Source organism: Diadema antillarum, unplaced genomic scaffold (assembly GCF_040938485.1).
Source record: "Diadema antillarum isolate AM-2024a unplaced genomic scaffold, OU_Dant_1.0 seq00001259_RagTag, whole genome shotgun sequence".
NCBI classification, from domain to species: domain Eukaryota; kingdom Metazoa; phylum Echinodermata; class Echinoidea; order Diadematoida; family Diadematidae; genus Diadema; species Diadema antillarum.
Window position 1 is genome coordinate 546920 of NW_027272042.1, and position 16381 is coordinate 563300.

Below are 16381 nucleotides of genomic sequence, written 5' to 3' on the forward strand. Positions count from 1 at the left end.
TCAGCTTTCAGTTTCTATTTGTGCATCTTTTAGAGTGTACTTGGGTTTTGCTATTAATTTACTGAAGTTGCTGCACATGGCCAGAAAGCGACTGTCAGCAATATAAGATTGATACCTCAGTGAGTGTGTGCGTATATGTGTGTGTGTGTGAGTGTGTGGTCAGTTAAAAAGCAGATAATGTAAACAATTTCATGAAAAGCATGTAATTCATGTTGTCAATGTAGATTTAACCCATATAATGCTATGTTTATGACTGCCCCTATGTTGTTTCTGCAGCATTTTACCCATATTCGACAATGGACCAGTCCGTATCACTGCTGTGTGCACGACGTGTGTGGCAGACCGTGTAGGCTCATGAATAATTCAAAGCGTGCACCTTGGCGTTCTGTGTGTGCGGGCAGCGTGCGCTCTCAGCTGTAGAATGATTTTAGTAGACTTTTGGCCAAAAACCTTTCCATATGATCACTATATCCCCCCACCCCCTCGATAGATAAATAAATGTGGCCTTTCACTGGATGCGTGTACTTGGACTATCTTGACAGCTCTCAATTCCAATCTACATGCTAAGAAAAAAGGTCCAACTTTGCACCTTTACGAGTGCAACTTTGCACCTTTCAGGTCTGAAAGGTCTGTGTCTGGCATAAAGGCTCAAATTTGAACCTATTTTTTATTCCAGTGTACAATAATGATTATAAACTTTTACCTACATGTACTCAGCATAAAAGAAGTATTTCCTCATTTTTGTCTGTGTTACCAAATTACAATCCAACTGAAAATTCTTGCTTAAGAATGAAAATGAAATAATATATTAAGGATTTTGCCTCTGTTTTTCCCTATCCTTTCAATTTAAACATTTGTTTATCTATTTCACTTTTAGCTCTCTTGCATAGGTGAAGTTATGACAGGAAAATGTAATTCCTAGAAAAAAGTTCTGTGACCTTTGCCCTTTGATTTCAAGACCTTGTACTCACAACGTTATTACTGCAAGTAATGAGGACGAACAAAATCTAGCGAGAGTCAAATCTGTTCACCTCATTTTCTGATCAAAATAATTATCTATTATAAAGGACACAGAAGTATTTCTGTAGACAGTGAGTCAAATTGTGCCCTAGACCCCTTTTCCCCATGTATCATTATCAGTCATTAGTATGCTCCACCACCAGAGGGCGCTCAGCAAATTGTTGTTGAGTTGTCTGTTGGTACATCTATCTGTTCTCCCCAAGATTATTATCACAATTTGACTCACTGTCTACAGAAATACTTCTGTGTCCTTTATAATAGATAATTTTTGGGTCTAGGGCAATTACCCCCTGGGCAATTACCCCGCACCCTTCCCCTGGCCCTAATCCTAATCCTAATCCTGAACCTAACCCTAACCCTAACCCAAACTCCTAACCCTAAACCTAACCCTAACCCTAATCGTTACTCTAACCTTAACACTAACCAGTATTTGGCCGGGGGGTAATTGCCCTCTGGGGGTAATTGCCCGGATACGGGGGAAAAGGTAAAATGTTATGTGCCTCTGGCTATTCAGAAAAAAAAAAAATTATAAAACCCCCACCAAACATTTGTACTTCTCATTTAAATCAAATGAACTTCATCACTTGATCAAGTATCTCAAATCTTCAGCTGCAATATCTAATGTTGTGTCTATATCTAAATTTATCTATATATTTTTATCTAACTATATAATATGTGTATAAAGACAAAGTGGTTATACCACACTTTCATATCTCATTCTGCATGTGTGCATACAGTGTTAGTGCAATACAAATTCTGTAGATATGCACATACTGAAGTGTCTGTTATACATTTTCAATCTCAGAGTAAAGAATTACATGAATCATACTTTTTCCGGAAAAAATGCATTTAATAGACATTCAGTGCACTCCTGTTATAATGAACACGATTATAGCAAAATTCTTGTTACAATGAAGAAGAGAAATTCAGGTCCCCAAATTATCACCTGTATCTCTGTACATACTTTATTGTTTGGATACGATGAAATTTCTGTAGGACGAAAGAGAGCTGCCAGTACCGAGAATTTGCATAACAAATGCCTGTACATTATTGCCATGTCTGAGAGCCTACAGCCTGAAGAGTGAAAGGATTGTGAAGTGTCATCAAATTTACCATATTGCAGATCCATCTTCACCGAAGCAATGGCGAATTCCTTTGTGCGCGATGAGCCAGCAGCGTTGAAAGGTGTCAGGTAGACTATATACTTCTCTCTCACAGAAAGACCTGAAAGTAAGTTGAGTTGAGTTGAGTTGAGTTTATCAACAACATACATGTGAATATGATAACATGATAACATGAAATTCCATAGTGTAAGATACAATAACATGAAATTTTTATGAGAATACAATGATTTTGTACAAGGTTCTTACAGCTTTGCAAGCATATATATTTTACATACTTTATATCTACCATACATAAGAATACATGTGTTATAATAGATTTAGTTTCGTTGTGATACATTTATCACTGAAAAGGTAAAGAAAATGAAATGTAGACATATATGCATAGACAGAGGTTCTGAAAAAAATAATCGAAAAAATAATAATAGAAAAACAGAAGATACACTGTAATGTTGTTAAAGGGGGAACCCAAAGTTAGCACAAGTGCTAGTCGAGAATGGTTCTCCGCCTATAGCTACTCTCTAAAAAAGAAAGAGTGAATTTTCACTCGATTTTCACTCCCCTTGGTAGTGACGTCAAGGATCACTAGAAGTGGAGTGAATTTCGAGTGAACAGAAATTTCACTCCAAAAGAGAGTGAAAAAAGACGGAAATGTTTTTGGTGGGATGTTCACTCCTTTCTCACTCTAAATTCACTCCTGACGTATTTCACTCTTTTGTCAGTCGTTTTTCACTCCTTTCTCACTCTCAATTCACTCCTATTGTATTCACTCTTCTTTAACTCCGGAGGTTTTTCACTCCTTTTTCACTCTTTTTTCAATCCTTTTTCAATCTTTTTTCAATCCCAAACGGAATTACACTTCACATGAGCACACATCTCTATCACCATTGATCACAGCACTCAGTGCACTAGTTATTCAACCCTGGAAGAAAAAGTGACAATATGGTGATGAATTTGGGAATAATCTAGGTGGTCTGGAGTCATTTTTGGAATAATGAATACCAATCAAACCGATACAAACAAAAACAGCAAGCAACGTTCATAATATAGATATTTGTTAATATTAATGCATGTATTTAGAAGCCAACGATCCACCACTGGTAGCCCAGTGCATTGCCAACTTTGTGTTCCAGTTTTGAAAGTGATTCCTACCCGAGCTGGATCAATACATGAAACTGAATAAATATAAGCTAGTAATCCAAATGGCTGTTGTTTCATTCTTTCTTATTAATTTATTCTTTCTTTAAGTAGCATTGAGGGGGATATAAGAAGATAATATACTAAATGCTACGCATGTTATGGTTTTTTTTAATGAGCTGATTCTCTATATTAAATAATGTGTGATGTCCACTAGATCACCTGAAATTAAAAAAAGGAATGTACCTCTTGAAATATCTAAACTTCAACTGCAGAGCAGTACACCATTACAAACAGTCTTCATGTGCTGAGTATCTGGTTTTCCATGAATTATGTAGCCAATAATAATTATACATATTTTTATCATTTAAGAACAACTGTCACCATAATCATCACAAGATCCCTGTAAATATGCTATTCTAGCTGTCATTCCCAAAGCTCTACAAATGGAGAGTTTGTTTGCAAAAACTGGTAAGTCCATATGTGCCAAATGGAGATATTTGCGACTAAAGGTCAAGAAAAATAAAGAGAATAATAAGAAAATGTTTGCTTCTTTTGATCATAACTTCAAAAATGTACCTTTATATGTAGTGACCAATATATGATTTAAAAGGTATTATTTTGTACTTTATGACAGAGACCGTACTTCAAAATCTTCAAAAATGGACATATCGTTTTTTTGTGAACAAACTCTTCAAATATTAACATCACACATTTCCCCGAAAATATGCCAAATTCATAAAGTTTGTGCAAAAGTGAAAAATTTTACAAGTACCCTTCCTGAACATGTTTAATTTTCGACTACAAGTGAATGTAATTATTGCATGTTCAATGATAAGCTACAAAAGACTTGCAAAGTATAGTCACCATTATCTATATTATGATACAAAAACAATTACACATGTAGTAGGAATTGTGATTGCTTCGAAAAATTGACAAAAATACAGAAATTTTCAATACTGCATGGTTAATCAAGTTTGGATCCTCTGTCATGTAACACAGTGATGCTCTACAAGTACATTGTACAAATACCTAAACATACTCGATCAGAGAAGCATGGTCTTGACTTTAAGTAGGCTTTAGGTGGGGTATTTATGTAGATGATAGAGCCAGAGGGGGGCCTCCCTGGAACCCCCCAGACCTCGGCCATCAACCGTGCGATCATTACAAAATCCACACACAAATTGCCTGTGACATAATCTATAAAACGGTAATGTTGATTTTCAACAACAACAAAGTCACTTGGCTAAATTATGCTAATTTGAGCATGAAATCAGACCATTTGCCATAAATAAAGTTCCAAAAAGGCACATTTTTTGTTCTTTGTGTAAATATTCTTTCTAGTGTCCATAGCAAATGAAAGATAAAAACTGTGCCATCAAAAAATTCTGAAGTATCTATTTTTTTCTATTTACTCATGTATTTCTTTGTTTCTTACTTTGTGTTTTTCATTGCCTTTTCAATGAAATTTGTCAGCAACACGTCCAGCATGAAAATATTTATGTTATTGATTACAATCAATAACCCCCCAAAATAATCATGCCTTCATGAAATTTGGCATGGAATGTCAAAGGGGAGGAGGGCTCGTAGCCCCCCCCCCCCCCCCTCAACCGGGCCTACTATTTATGGAAAAAGAATTGCAATCAATACAGTTGACACAACATGTATCATATCATTGATCTTCTTCACCTAAATAAGGCATCATTGTACAATATTGAACACTTGTAATCCTTTTGCCAGATGTAGCAACAACTAATGCATGCAAACTGAATTTCTTATAGAGTGATTTCATGTGACGTCATGTTGGCCACCATAATGGTGGCTTCCATAGCAAAGGCGATCAATATTCATTCATGCATGCCTCTCTAACAAAGGTGTTCTTTTGCCTTAGGTTTCCCTGAAGTAAACATTGCTGCAGCTTTTGTATGCAGTCTTGATTTCTAGTCGGTTTAGGCAATTGACTTCATTAGGCTGCGTTCACATAGAAGTATACGGTATACGGTATTCGCTATTCGGGCACCCAGTACACCATCACCCGCACCGTCAACTCGCCATCCCATGCAGTGAGGATTTCTTCCTCCTACATCCCACCAAATCTTATTAACAATTTCTAAACTGCATCAGAATGTCAGTCTACATGCTTATTTTTGCTAAAGGGCAAATCCAGACCAAAATTGTCATTATTTCATAAACGAGAGACGGTATACACTGCAAGAAAATCGAACAAGCTCATTTCCCACTTTGCTATACTATTCTATGCTATTTGGTACATTCAAATAGTGCCCTCTTATGTGAACCGGTGTTAGGAAATCCTATCGTTCGATTCAAGCTATTCGCGTGCCCTCGAAAACGAGCCCCAAATACCCAAATAGTATACTTCTATGTGAACGCAGCCTTATGGTGGGCAATTGTGACATCACTGCTAACACTCTATATCAAAATATGATTGTCAGTTGCAGGTTATCTTAATAATTTGTTACGAGATCAAGGGAAGAATTATCCATAAGTTTGACTTGGCAAATTAGTGAACTTATCTATTTAACTCCATCTACTCTAATGCCGTGGATTTATCAATGATGGGCTGCAGATGTTTCGTGGAAAAAGAAGTTGAACCAATTGAGCTTCTACCCACAAGTTTTTCAAAGTACAGTACATCAATTACATAAAGGTGAAAATGTACAAAATAACTCTGGGTCCCGTAACCCTAGGGATCAATGATTCCCATCAATTTTGTTTTATTTTTTTTAAAGATTTTTACCCCTACTCCAAAGAAGATGGATGCAATAAATTTGAGCACATGCATATTGTACTGCATCAATGCTAATCAAAGGGGGAGAAAGGTATGTGGTAAATTAATCACACCATGGAGACATGATCTTCATCCCAAGAGCATGGATGACCATTGGAAGATTCTACTATTTAGCTGCTATTTGTAGCATCCCCCCCCAAAAAAAAAAAAAAAAAAATGAGGGAAAGAAAAAAAATTACATACGAGTGTCTGTCAACAGTTTTCTCTCTTGAATATTAGACTATAAAAAGGTTTTATTAAAGCAAGTCAGAATTGCCTGGAGAGAAGGGGGTGCTTAATCATGAGCACAGCCAGATTCGTATCATGCGGAATGCCAAGCTGTGTGTGGCCAAACATTCTTTGATATGCTTGGAACACCTCACAGATGAATGTATTGATTAACATGTGGCCATGAAGAGGAGATTTTTTTGACTATATAAGTCAAAACTATTTCCAGTTACTAGTATATACCACAATCAACAATTTAAAACATTAACAATCACACATTCTATGCAACAAACTCTTTTCATCGGCGAGCCCTGTTCTACTTTTAATGTTGAAGTGCTGCAGTACATCCTGGTAACAGCTTCATGCTAAACTACCGCTGAGCCTGATGAGGCTGACTCTTCAACAAGAATGTAAGTTCCAACGTCAGAGGAGCATATGCTGTATCTCAAAAGAGGAAAAGGCAAGGGTATTTAGACCTATACACCGATGGTAGCTGTCTCTTCTCATTGGGCTTCTAATCTAACGTTGGAATGGTGCTCGGTCAGGGGCTTGGTGGGAGCTGCAACTACTCTCTCTCTCTCTCTCTGCCTGAGGTGATGTGTGGTGTCATAGCTCCTCAAGGTCTTCAAACGATACTCAATGAATCCATGATCCTTGCCATAAAGGTATACTCCTGAAATATAAAAATGCATTGTAAGTCAAAGCTTTTTCTTGAGTCTCAAAAAATTTTACTTTGGCACAGAGTTGACTATAACTGATGAAGATCTGATAGCAGTAGAAATACATGTAGTGGCATTCTTATGGAAGAAAACGAGAATAGGTTTATTATAAATGAACGGCGCAACTGGCATATTGGAACTTAAGTTACATTACGTTACGTTGAAGTTAACGTTCATTGAACCTAAGTCATGGAATCAGGCCAATCTGCACACAACTTTATTAGACATCTATGAGAAGGTACATCACAATCCCCACATTGCCTGTATATTTGCACAATGAGTTAATTAAGAAATACATGCAATTTCCCTGTAAAGGCCATTTTTTTTTTTTTTTTTTTTTTGGGGGGGGGGGGGTCATGCCCATAATCTGAAAAACTTTGGGTCCTTGCCCCCTAACTAAACAAGGATGATCAACTCCTCGTTTGGTTGCTTAATTCTGTCCACTAGCTCTTGAGAAAAGTTGAAAATGTTGAAGTTTTTGGAAGCTAGATGAATAAGATACCATGTATGTCACTTAATCTTTCTGCTAAAGAGGGCTAAAAAAAGTTGTAGATCACATAAACTTACGAGTATAAACTTACATGTCCTTTTGCACCTTGTGTGGTGTCTCACAAAGTGGGGTACTGCATCGCAACTGCCTTGGCTCCAACATCCTTTGCTCACTACTTGGTATCTGAATTTAAAAAGAAAGCAAGAAAAATGTTAATCATATTCTACGACGCAAACATCAAAAATGTGGCCCTCATTTTAATCTTTTAAGGGGCTGAACTAGTTTTATGTTTTTTTTTTCTTGGCATTAATTTCTATTGCTATTCAGTACCACTGTTTCAAATACATTTATTGCTACTTAACTAGATATCAGTTAATACATATGACAATTTCATGCAGATAGGTTAAGTGTGAATGTGCACAGTTAGCAGAAAAAATTTATACAAGATGTGATTATCCATTGAACTTCATGGCACATCAACTCCCACTTTTTTATTAATCATTGTGATGATTAAATCATAAGTATTAGGACTATTATCAAATCAATATACATGTGGCCCGATGGGGCTACCACGAAAATAAGTCAGCGTGGAGTCTTGTACGTACACTCTGTTTACATGTTTCATACAAGTATACCAGTCTTTATTTTTAAATCTATAACCATCACTTCATTAACAATGTTATACTTACTGGTCCCTTCTACTTTCTTTCCTTTTTTTATTTTTTTATTTCTATTTTTTTTTTTTTTTGGGGGGGAGCAAATTTTAGTCTGCTTTTCTCTATACTTGGGAAGACCAAAAAAAACAAAACAAAACAAATGCACAGGCAAATTACATGGTTATATATTGGATGGAAATGTACATTGTAGTACAAGACATGACAATGGGAAACTGGTATTCCAGACCAATTTTCAAATTATAATAATGATATATGAATAATAATAATATTTTAAATAATTGAACTTACACTGTACAGTTTTCTGCTTCCATTTTCAACAACAAATATGCTGCAATGATCTCGATGTGCAGATGTCTCCTCGGAACAGTCAGACCTCCTTCCCTCAGCTTTTGAAGTATCTCTTCCCCCTTGAAGTGATGTGTGTGTTGAATTCCTGGGCAAATAAGTAAAATTTAATGGTTTTATGAATAATACAAATGGCATGAGGATAGTAGGTTCCTCCAGTTTACATTATAAACTTGAAGAGCAAAATCATTTAACATACATATTTGACATAAGCAACAGCTCTACTTACACAACTCAAGACTGACCATAATATGGTTTTCACTTCTGTCGATACGGCAAGTACACGGTACACATTTTTCTTACACTGTAAATACAAGTACTAACCTGTCAAGACATTCATTGTCAGAGGGAAGGACAGCTCCAAAACTGCTCCATGAAGTATCTTGAAAATCATTTCTTCAAACAAAATAAAACCAACCAAGCATTCAGTCTCTTAATGTAGCCTCTTATGTAATTACTAAGACTCTAGAATGTAAAATAAATATAAATCAATTTCAAACTAGTCTCCCTTCATTAATCATTGTGGAAAACAACAGAATAGCTTACAGCAGGGTTAATGCAATGGAAGTCCATATCTCAGAGGCTCCGTCGCTGATGTTGGCCCGGTGTTTCCAGCATTCGTCAACCCTGAATTCAATGGCTAGTCGTTGTATGACCACATCTGGTACTTTGCAATCTGGTGATCTGCACCCTCTTCGTGTGACAGAGACTGTACAGCTATCAATATCTGTCTTTGTTCTCCAAATGATGACCCCTACACCGAGTTCCTTTAAAATCACTCCCGAAGAGCTGTCATGTCTACGTCCTTTAATATCTGGAGGAAAGTATGAAAACACAAGGTTCAGAAATGGATTTAGAACTCATTTCCACAAGACAATATGCAGTTGTTTTGTCCACACAAATACTAAGTGAGCACCAATACAAAAGCTAGTAGGCCTAATTACTTTTTAGCTACATCAGCATATTTAATGTTAGAATTAAAGACCCAAAGATGATCTCTGCCAAATTTCAATACCTAAGGTCACCTGTAACTTTCATAAAAAACAATGTTGAAAATAGTACCAGTCATCGTCTGCTACAAGGGGGATCGATCTCCATGATGTGTGAGCACGCTGATCTTCAGCTAGAAGTGTGATGTCACCGTGGACCAACACTAAACACGAACAGTACACGCATCATACTTCTTACCTAGTACAGTAGTAGATGATCACGACACATTACGTGGGAGCTAGTGTACGTGGTATTCTCCCAGCTGTTTGGATGCTCAAATGTAGCGGCAAATAAAAGTCCTTTTTACTAGGGCCTACATACAGTGTATATAATGAACAATAATCATAACTCACCAAATTTCACCATTCTTTATTACCGTACTGATCGAGATCACCATCTCATCTGGCAACACAGACCAGTGTCAGTGATTCGGCTGTCAACTCAACAATAGCAATGTACGTGTCTGGCGCTAGGCGCTTCTAATGTATTGCTTTAATTAGCACAGCTTAGTAACAGGACCCTATAGTATAAGTTCGATCTCTACACTCGACCACAGTAATCTCTGTGTGATGATATGCTTACGAATGTCAATTCAATGACTAACGACCAACGTTTCATTCATCACTCATTTGTTTGTTGTTTTTTTTTAATAGTTCAAGCCCTAGATCCCAACGTGTACAATTCAGTTCAGTTCAGTTCAGTTTTTATTTTTATTTCAGTTTTAATTAAAGTGTTGTCTAAAGACTCAATGTATTATTAGATCCCAACACCTAGCGTGTACCATCAGCTGAGTTTCGGCCTCGGATTCTAGCTGTTCGTAAGGTGTTCTATGGTATGACCAGCCCCATATAGCTAACTGTGTACAAACCATTGTACATTAATTGTTCGAAGGAGCGCCAGTACGGGCCTGGGGTTATTCGTATAGAACCCTAAAGGTAACTTACATAAATGGTCGTTTACGGAGAGGTATATAATTAGATCGATCTATGGTTTGCTTACCTTCAAAAATGTGAATAATATCTCCGCCCCACTCAATTTGAAGACAGACATTTTCTCCCGTCCATCACGACATCCAGGCTCAGATTCTCACGATTGCACTTACACGCACGTAAATCTGTGATCCTATGCATAATACACGCACAGCTAGCACACAGCACGCAATTGCACACAGTGTCACAGTCCACGCACAGGCGACGCGTCGCTCTTCAGGTAAACCTGCCCGCGCCCAAGCCAGGGGAAATTGCGGCTGGTGATTGGCTTAGAGTAAACACATGACAGGGGAATTCTCAATTTCTATTGGCCTAGCCAAATGCGTTTAATTATGTATTCACTCGGAATTCACTCGGCTTAATTTTCACTCGGAATTCACTCGGCGAATGGGTTTCACACAAATTTCACTAGTTACAAGAGTGAAATTCACTCGACAACGAGTGAAAGTCACTCTTAATTGAGTGAAATTTTATTCACTCCTTCCGAGGAGTGAATCATTCACTCGAAATTTTTTAGAGAGTACATGTATATTTAGGCTGCTTATTGCAAGGTCTACTCTTTTAAAGTAAGTATAAGAAATTAACCCTTTCAGGACGAGTCCCGAGAATACTCGGGCAGGTGTTTATGGGAAAATGTGTGTTGTAACAAAATCAGTCCATCCTCAATGGGTTAAGTGTATGTAGAATGTACGTCAGATTGGTGCAAAAACCTATCAAAGACTATTCCCGGCTTTGATGTTGTTTTTCTCTCTGAAGTGAAAACAGAACACAAAAGCTGGAATCCACAAAGGTTTAATTCAAACCTGAACAGTGCATGGATTGTGCAAAGCTTGACTACATAAATGTGTGTGACATATCACCTACACTGTACACCAACATGCTCACATGTAAGGTGCACCGATATCTCACGCGTTCCTTTCTGAATTCACTCTCACAAAATTATATGATTCAATATAAGAAAGACTTTATTTACAACCAAAAGAGAAGCACACAACAAAAAAGAAGCAATGGATATGGTAATCTGGAAAAATATACTCAGAATTATTTACAAGCTTTTAAGTTTTTGTTTATTGTACATTACAACGTTAATCATTTTTGATTTTGATTCACATGTTTCTGTTGGAAATGGAAAACCATGAATAAATGAATAGATGAATTTCATATGTAAATAAATGAATGAATATTTTTTTGCTTCATTCCATGGGAACTTGGATAACTCTGATTTGTTGGTGGCTATAAATGCACTCTTTCATCTTCTGCATTACAGCATTTTTCTCAATCACAGTGTATGTACATCTACCATTAGGTTTGCCATTGAGATGTTCTACTCATTTAAGTCAGCTGGACTTTACCTGGCAACGTCATGCTAAATTTGTTGTGGACGAGGCTCGTTGCAAACTGCTCAGAAAGGTTCAGGAAGGCCGTGTGGTTGGACCTTGAGGAAACTATCTGCAGACGGAAGCCGCTCAGTCCTTGGTATGGCATATTTTTGTTCTCCGTGACCTAGTCAATGAAGGATGAAGAATCAGGGTTATAGTTTCATTTTGTACGGCAGATCATTGAATATTTTGGTCAGATATCAAATTAACCACTCTGCTATGACTAAGCCCCCCCCCCTAAAAAAGAGGAAAAAGTACCACATTTGTTGTTTTTGTTCTGTTCTTGTCTCGAAACTGTAAAACACTCAGTGTGCCTCCATAATCTAGTACTCTACATACCTGAGGGAACTTATTTCATACAAGGCCGCAAGGCCTTTCTCTAGTTCTCTTTTTCATTTCCATGAATTGTTTGATTTTTGGCAAATAAGTAAACTTGAACTTTGTTTGTCTGTATTATGTCAATTTTCGATTGATTGTTTTGTGTGTTTTGTAACCACAGATTTTTTATTGGAATGAATAAACGAAACTGAAACTGAAATTTGTTTTGATATTTTTTTTTCTTTCAATTGGTTTGCTCTTGTATTGACTAATGAAAACAAAATGTACTGAATTACAAACTAAAATGTGAAATAAATGTGGAATATTCATTAATAGAATTATTTCCCCTTTTCCATATTCACTAATTGATAAAAATTCAATTTTGCATTATCATCATCACCTACAAGTCTTGGCAATGATGCCTGTATGGATACATGATGAGCACAACAAAGTTAGAGCTGATATGATTAAGCATTGCATTTAATACAAACATTTCAAATTGATTTCAGTAACCTGATCAAACTTAACCCTAAAAAGGCCGGGGGGGGGGGGGGGGGGGGGGTTGAATCAACCCCCCCCCTCGACATTTTTTGCGACTACTCCGCCGCGCAAAATTTTTTGACCGCGCCGTTCGCTGACTTTTTACTTTCAAGTCTTGCGCATCTTTTGACACCATTTTCGTGAAAATCGCGCATACCGTTACGACGCTGCGCGACCTTTTATACATGCCTGTCAGACCGAAAATGGCTCAAAAACGTGATTTTGTGTATAAAGTCTATGCAAATGGAGTTTTCTCTTCTTATTCATAAAGATATGATTATTTTCACTTTCAGAGGCCGAAACTAATTAATTTTAGCATAATTATGCTTGAAATAGGTTCTGTCATAAATTTTGAGAAAAAAAAATGATAAAACAAAAGGTCGAAAAAACAAAGAAATACATAAGAAATTCATAAAACAATAAAATACATAAGAAATTGATTTTGATACCAGATTTTTTCTTCATGTACATTGTTAGGAATGCTACAAAGAATGTTATCACCAAAAATTAGGATTCTAGGAGCTTTAATTTCTGATTTAGAGCAAAAAGTATTATTTTACGCATATATTAACATAATTAATCATTATGAGGAAAATTTCCATTTTTTTTTTGAATAGTTTGGTAGATTACGCAACAGGTAATGTATGTGCCAATTTTCATGGTGATTGCGCGAGCCACGGCCGAGATCTCGGGGGGGGGGGGGGGGGGGGGGTTGAATCAACCCCTCCCCGGCCACAGAACACCCAAAAAAGCCCGGCCTGGTTAGGGTTAATCTTTGTCTTTGTTTTGTCTTCAACGATGCTTAACCCATTCCATACCGCAACATGGGGTGGTATTCTGAAATCGTTCCTGGGAAGAATTTTCTTCCTAAGTCAGTATTTTTTTGTAAGTGGTATTCTGAAATCGTTCCTGGGAATAATTTTCTTCCTAAGTCAGTATTTTTTTGTAAGTGGTATTCTGAAAATCTTCCTAAGTTTCTTTCTAAGTTTTTCTAAAATTTAGGAAGAAACTTACGAAGATATGCAAATGAGGATGAGATATGCAAATTTTACACTTAGGAAGAGGTTGGTATTCCAGAGTGCACTTCGGAAAGAATTTTAGGAAGATATTTAGGAACGCCCCACCCCTGTCCTAAGTATCATGTTAAGATATAGCAATAAGCTGCAAAATAACGTGACAGATGCTGTCATTCATTGAGCGCAACATTTACTTTGATGCGCGAAATGGGCATCAGAAAGGGGACATGCTGCACACATGTGTATTTAACCCTACATCACGGTAATACGCGATTGTCAGCGGTTGGTTTCTTAAGATACGGCATTTCGTACTGGCTTAAAGGAAGGATATGGGTGGGGATAAGGATGGCCTAATTTGTATTAAGAAGTTCCTAGGCAGAAATTTCAGAATACCAATTCCGTCTTTCCTGGGCACTTCTTAAGTTTCTGACTTTATAGGAAACACTTAGGAAGAAACTAAAACTTTAAATTTTCAGAATATCACCCCTGGTGGCCTGCGTTTTAAGTTCATGGGGATTTCAGAATTTAGTACGGAACAGGTTAATTTTGAAATGACCTAAACCTAACAAATGAATAGAATCAGAACTGGGTCTTACATTCCACGTCACGTTGACATGTCTCAACTCCTTGCCCTTCACAATCTCGTCTGTATAGTTTTCGTGGGTCGTTACAACATTGGGCACTGCAAGATAACACATTCCAAAGTATTGGCATGAATCACAAATAAAAACAAAAAATAAAAGGAACACGATAAGAAATAGTACACAATATTATTACATGCAAGAGAGATTTGTTTTTTCTTTTAACTAAATTAAATCAGATGGTTGAAACCTTGGACAAATAATGATAACATCGAGTCCTTAGGAGCAAAATGTACTGGAGGTTCTAAAATTGAAAGATGATAATCATGTTTCCCTTGAATGTCTGGGGGCACAACTTGGGCTGCCACCATGAGACTTGATCCTGGAATCTCAGGATTCAGAGTCCTTGGTGTTATCCATAAAGTCACCCCTGCTTCTTCCAAATTTACACATTATACTCACAACATTTTACCATCAATTGCACAAGACTTTATATATACCATTCTTATAAAATTGACAAGGTGGATATAATTCATTTAGCACTCATATTCTGCTCTTTCTTTGCTGAAAGCTTCAATTTAAAAAAGAGGAGCATATTTTACCCCTTTCTCTGCCAGGTACTTTGGACAGTGTGTACAAGGCTATGAGGTTTTCTGTGCCAATCCGCTCTCAAAGCACACAAGGGCTTTATAAATAGATGCCAGTATAAATGTATGTGGGTGCAGCAGCTTTGGGTAAGCAAAGTCGAGTACAGACTCTCAATTACAGTGCATTGTCCATAGATATAAAGCCATGTCAGCACTTAACCCACTTGTCGCCATCAGCGTAATATCAAACCTAGTTAATTTATGCCAACATCTTGCCCAATGAACTGAAGGAGTTTATTTGCCAACTTGCTGCTCTCTGCTAGCTGCCAATGAGTGGTGTTAATCATGTAACGTCTTTCTATTTCTAATTCCATAATGCAAATAGAACTTATGCAATCACTTTGAATGTGTTAACAAATTGAACACAACAATTTTTAAGTACAAATCAACAGATTACAGTGATTAAAGATAGCTAATTTTGCTAGCCAGCCATCCCATAATGTATATGAAATAGGGTTGGCTGGGAGCTCTAGGCAATAGCACATTGATGGTACACCGAATTGTCATTTATTGTTTAATTTCATTTCATTATTTCTCAACATGAATATACACTATGTAATTGTATCAGGGCGAAAATATATCAGACTATTAATACCAAACATAACCTCACTCTAATGAGGATTACGATGTATGTATTCAAGTACAATCGTCCTTGTTAACCCTAACTAGGCCGGGGGGGGGGGGGCCTCCGAGGCCCCCCCTCGACGTTTCGCGCGATGTATCGCAATCGCAAAAAGCTATCACCGCGCCGTTTCATGACTTTTTTCTTTCGAGTCTCCCGCATCTTTTGACACCAAATTTGCGACGCCCGGGCTCGCGGTTCCGAAGTTACGCATAAATATGTACATGCATGTCAGACCAAAAATTGCTCAAAAACGTGAATTCGTGTACAATTTCAATGCAAACTGTGCTTACAGGCAAATTTCATAAAAGCACGATTATTTTGGTATTTTATTGATTAAAATCAATGAATAACATATTTTCTTGTTCGGAAAGATGTCGCGGACAAATCCCACCGAAAAAACAATGAAAAACATAAAGTAAAAAAACAAAGAAATACATAAGAAATTTAAAAAAACAATAAAATACTTAAGAATTTTTTCTGATATCACAATTTTTTTTTATTACATTTGCTCAGGACACTAAAAAGGATATTTACACAAAAAATGTGCCTGTTTTGAGCTTTATTTTGTGATTTATACCAAATAGTCTGATTTCATGCATCATTATGCATAAATTAGCATAATTTAGTATAAATGAAAATTTTTTGAAAATTTAACTTCATGGTATTTTAGATTACATCATAGGCAATGTGTGTGCCAATTTTCGTCGCGATCGCGCGGTCAACGGCCGAGATCTGGAGGGGGGGCCTGGGAGGCCACCCCGGCTCTATCAA

General features: G+C 37.0%; 1 protein-coding gene across 1 annotated transcript in view; it reads right to left on the reverse strand.

Annotated features, from left to right (window-relative positions):
* Positions 1-16381, reverse strand: part of LOC139745373 (uncharacterized) — a 30780-nt gene that overhangs the window by 3712 nt on the left and 10687 nt on the right. Inside the window, exons 7-9 of the mRNA XM_071655766.1 lie at positions 14354-14439; positions 11857-12007; positions 2134-2244 (exon numbers count right to left, since the gene is read on the reverse strand). Coding sequence (XP_071511867.1) covers positions 2134-2244; positions 11857-12007; positions 14354-14439 — 348 coding nt within the window. The remainder of the gene's footprint in view (positions 1-2133; positions 2245-11856; positions 12008-14353; positions 14440-16381) is intronic.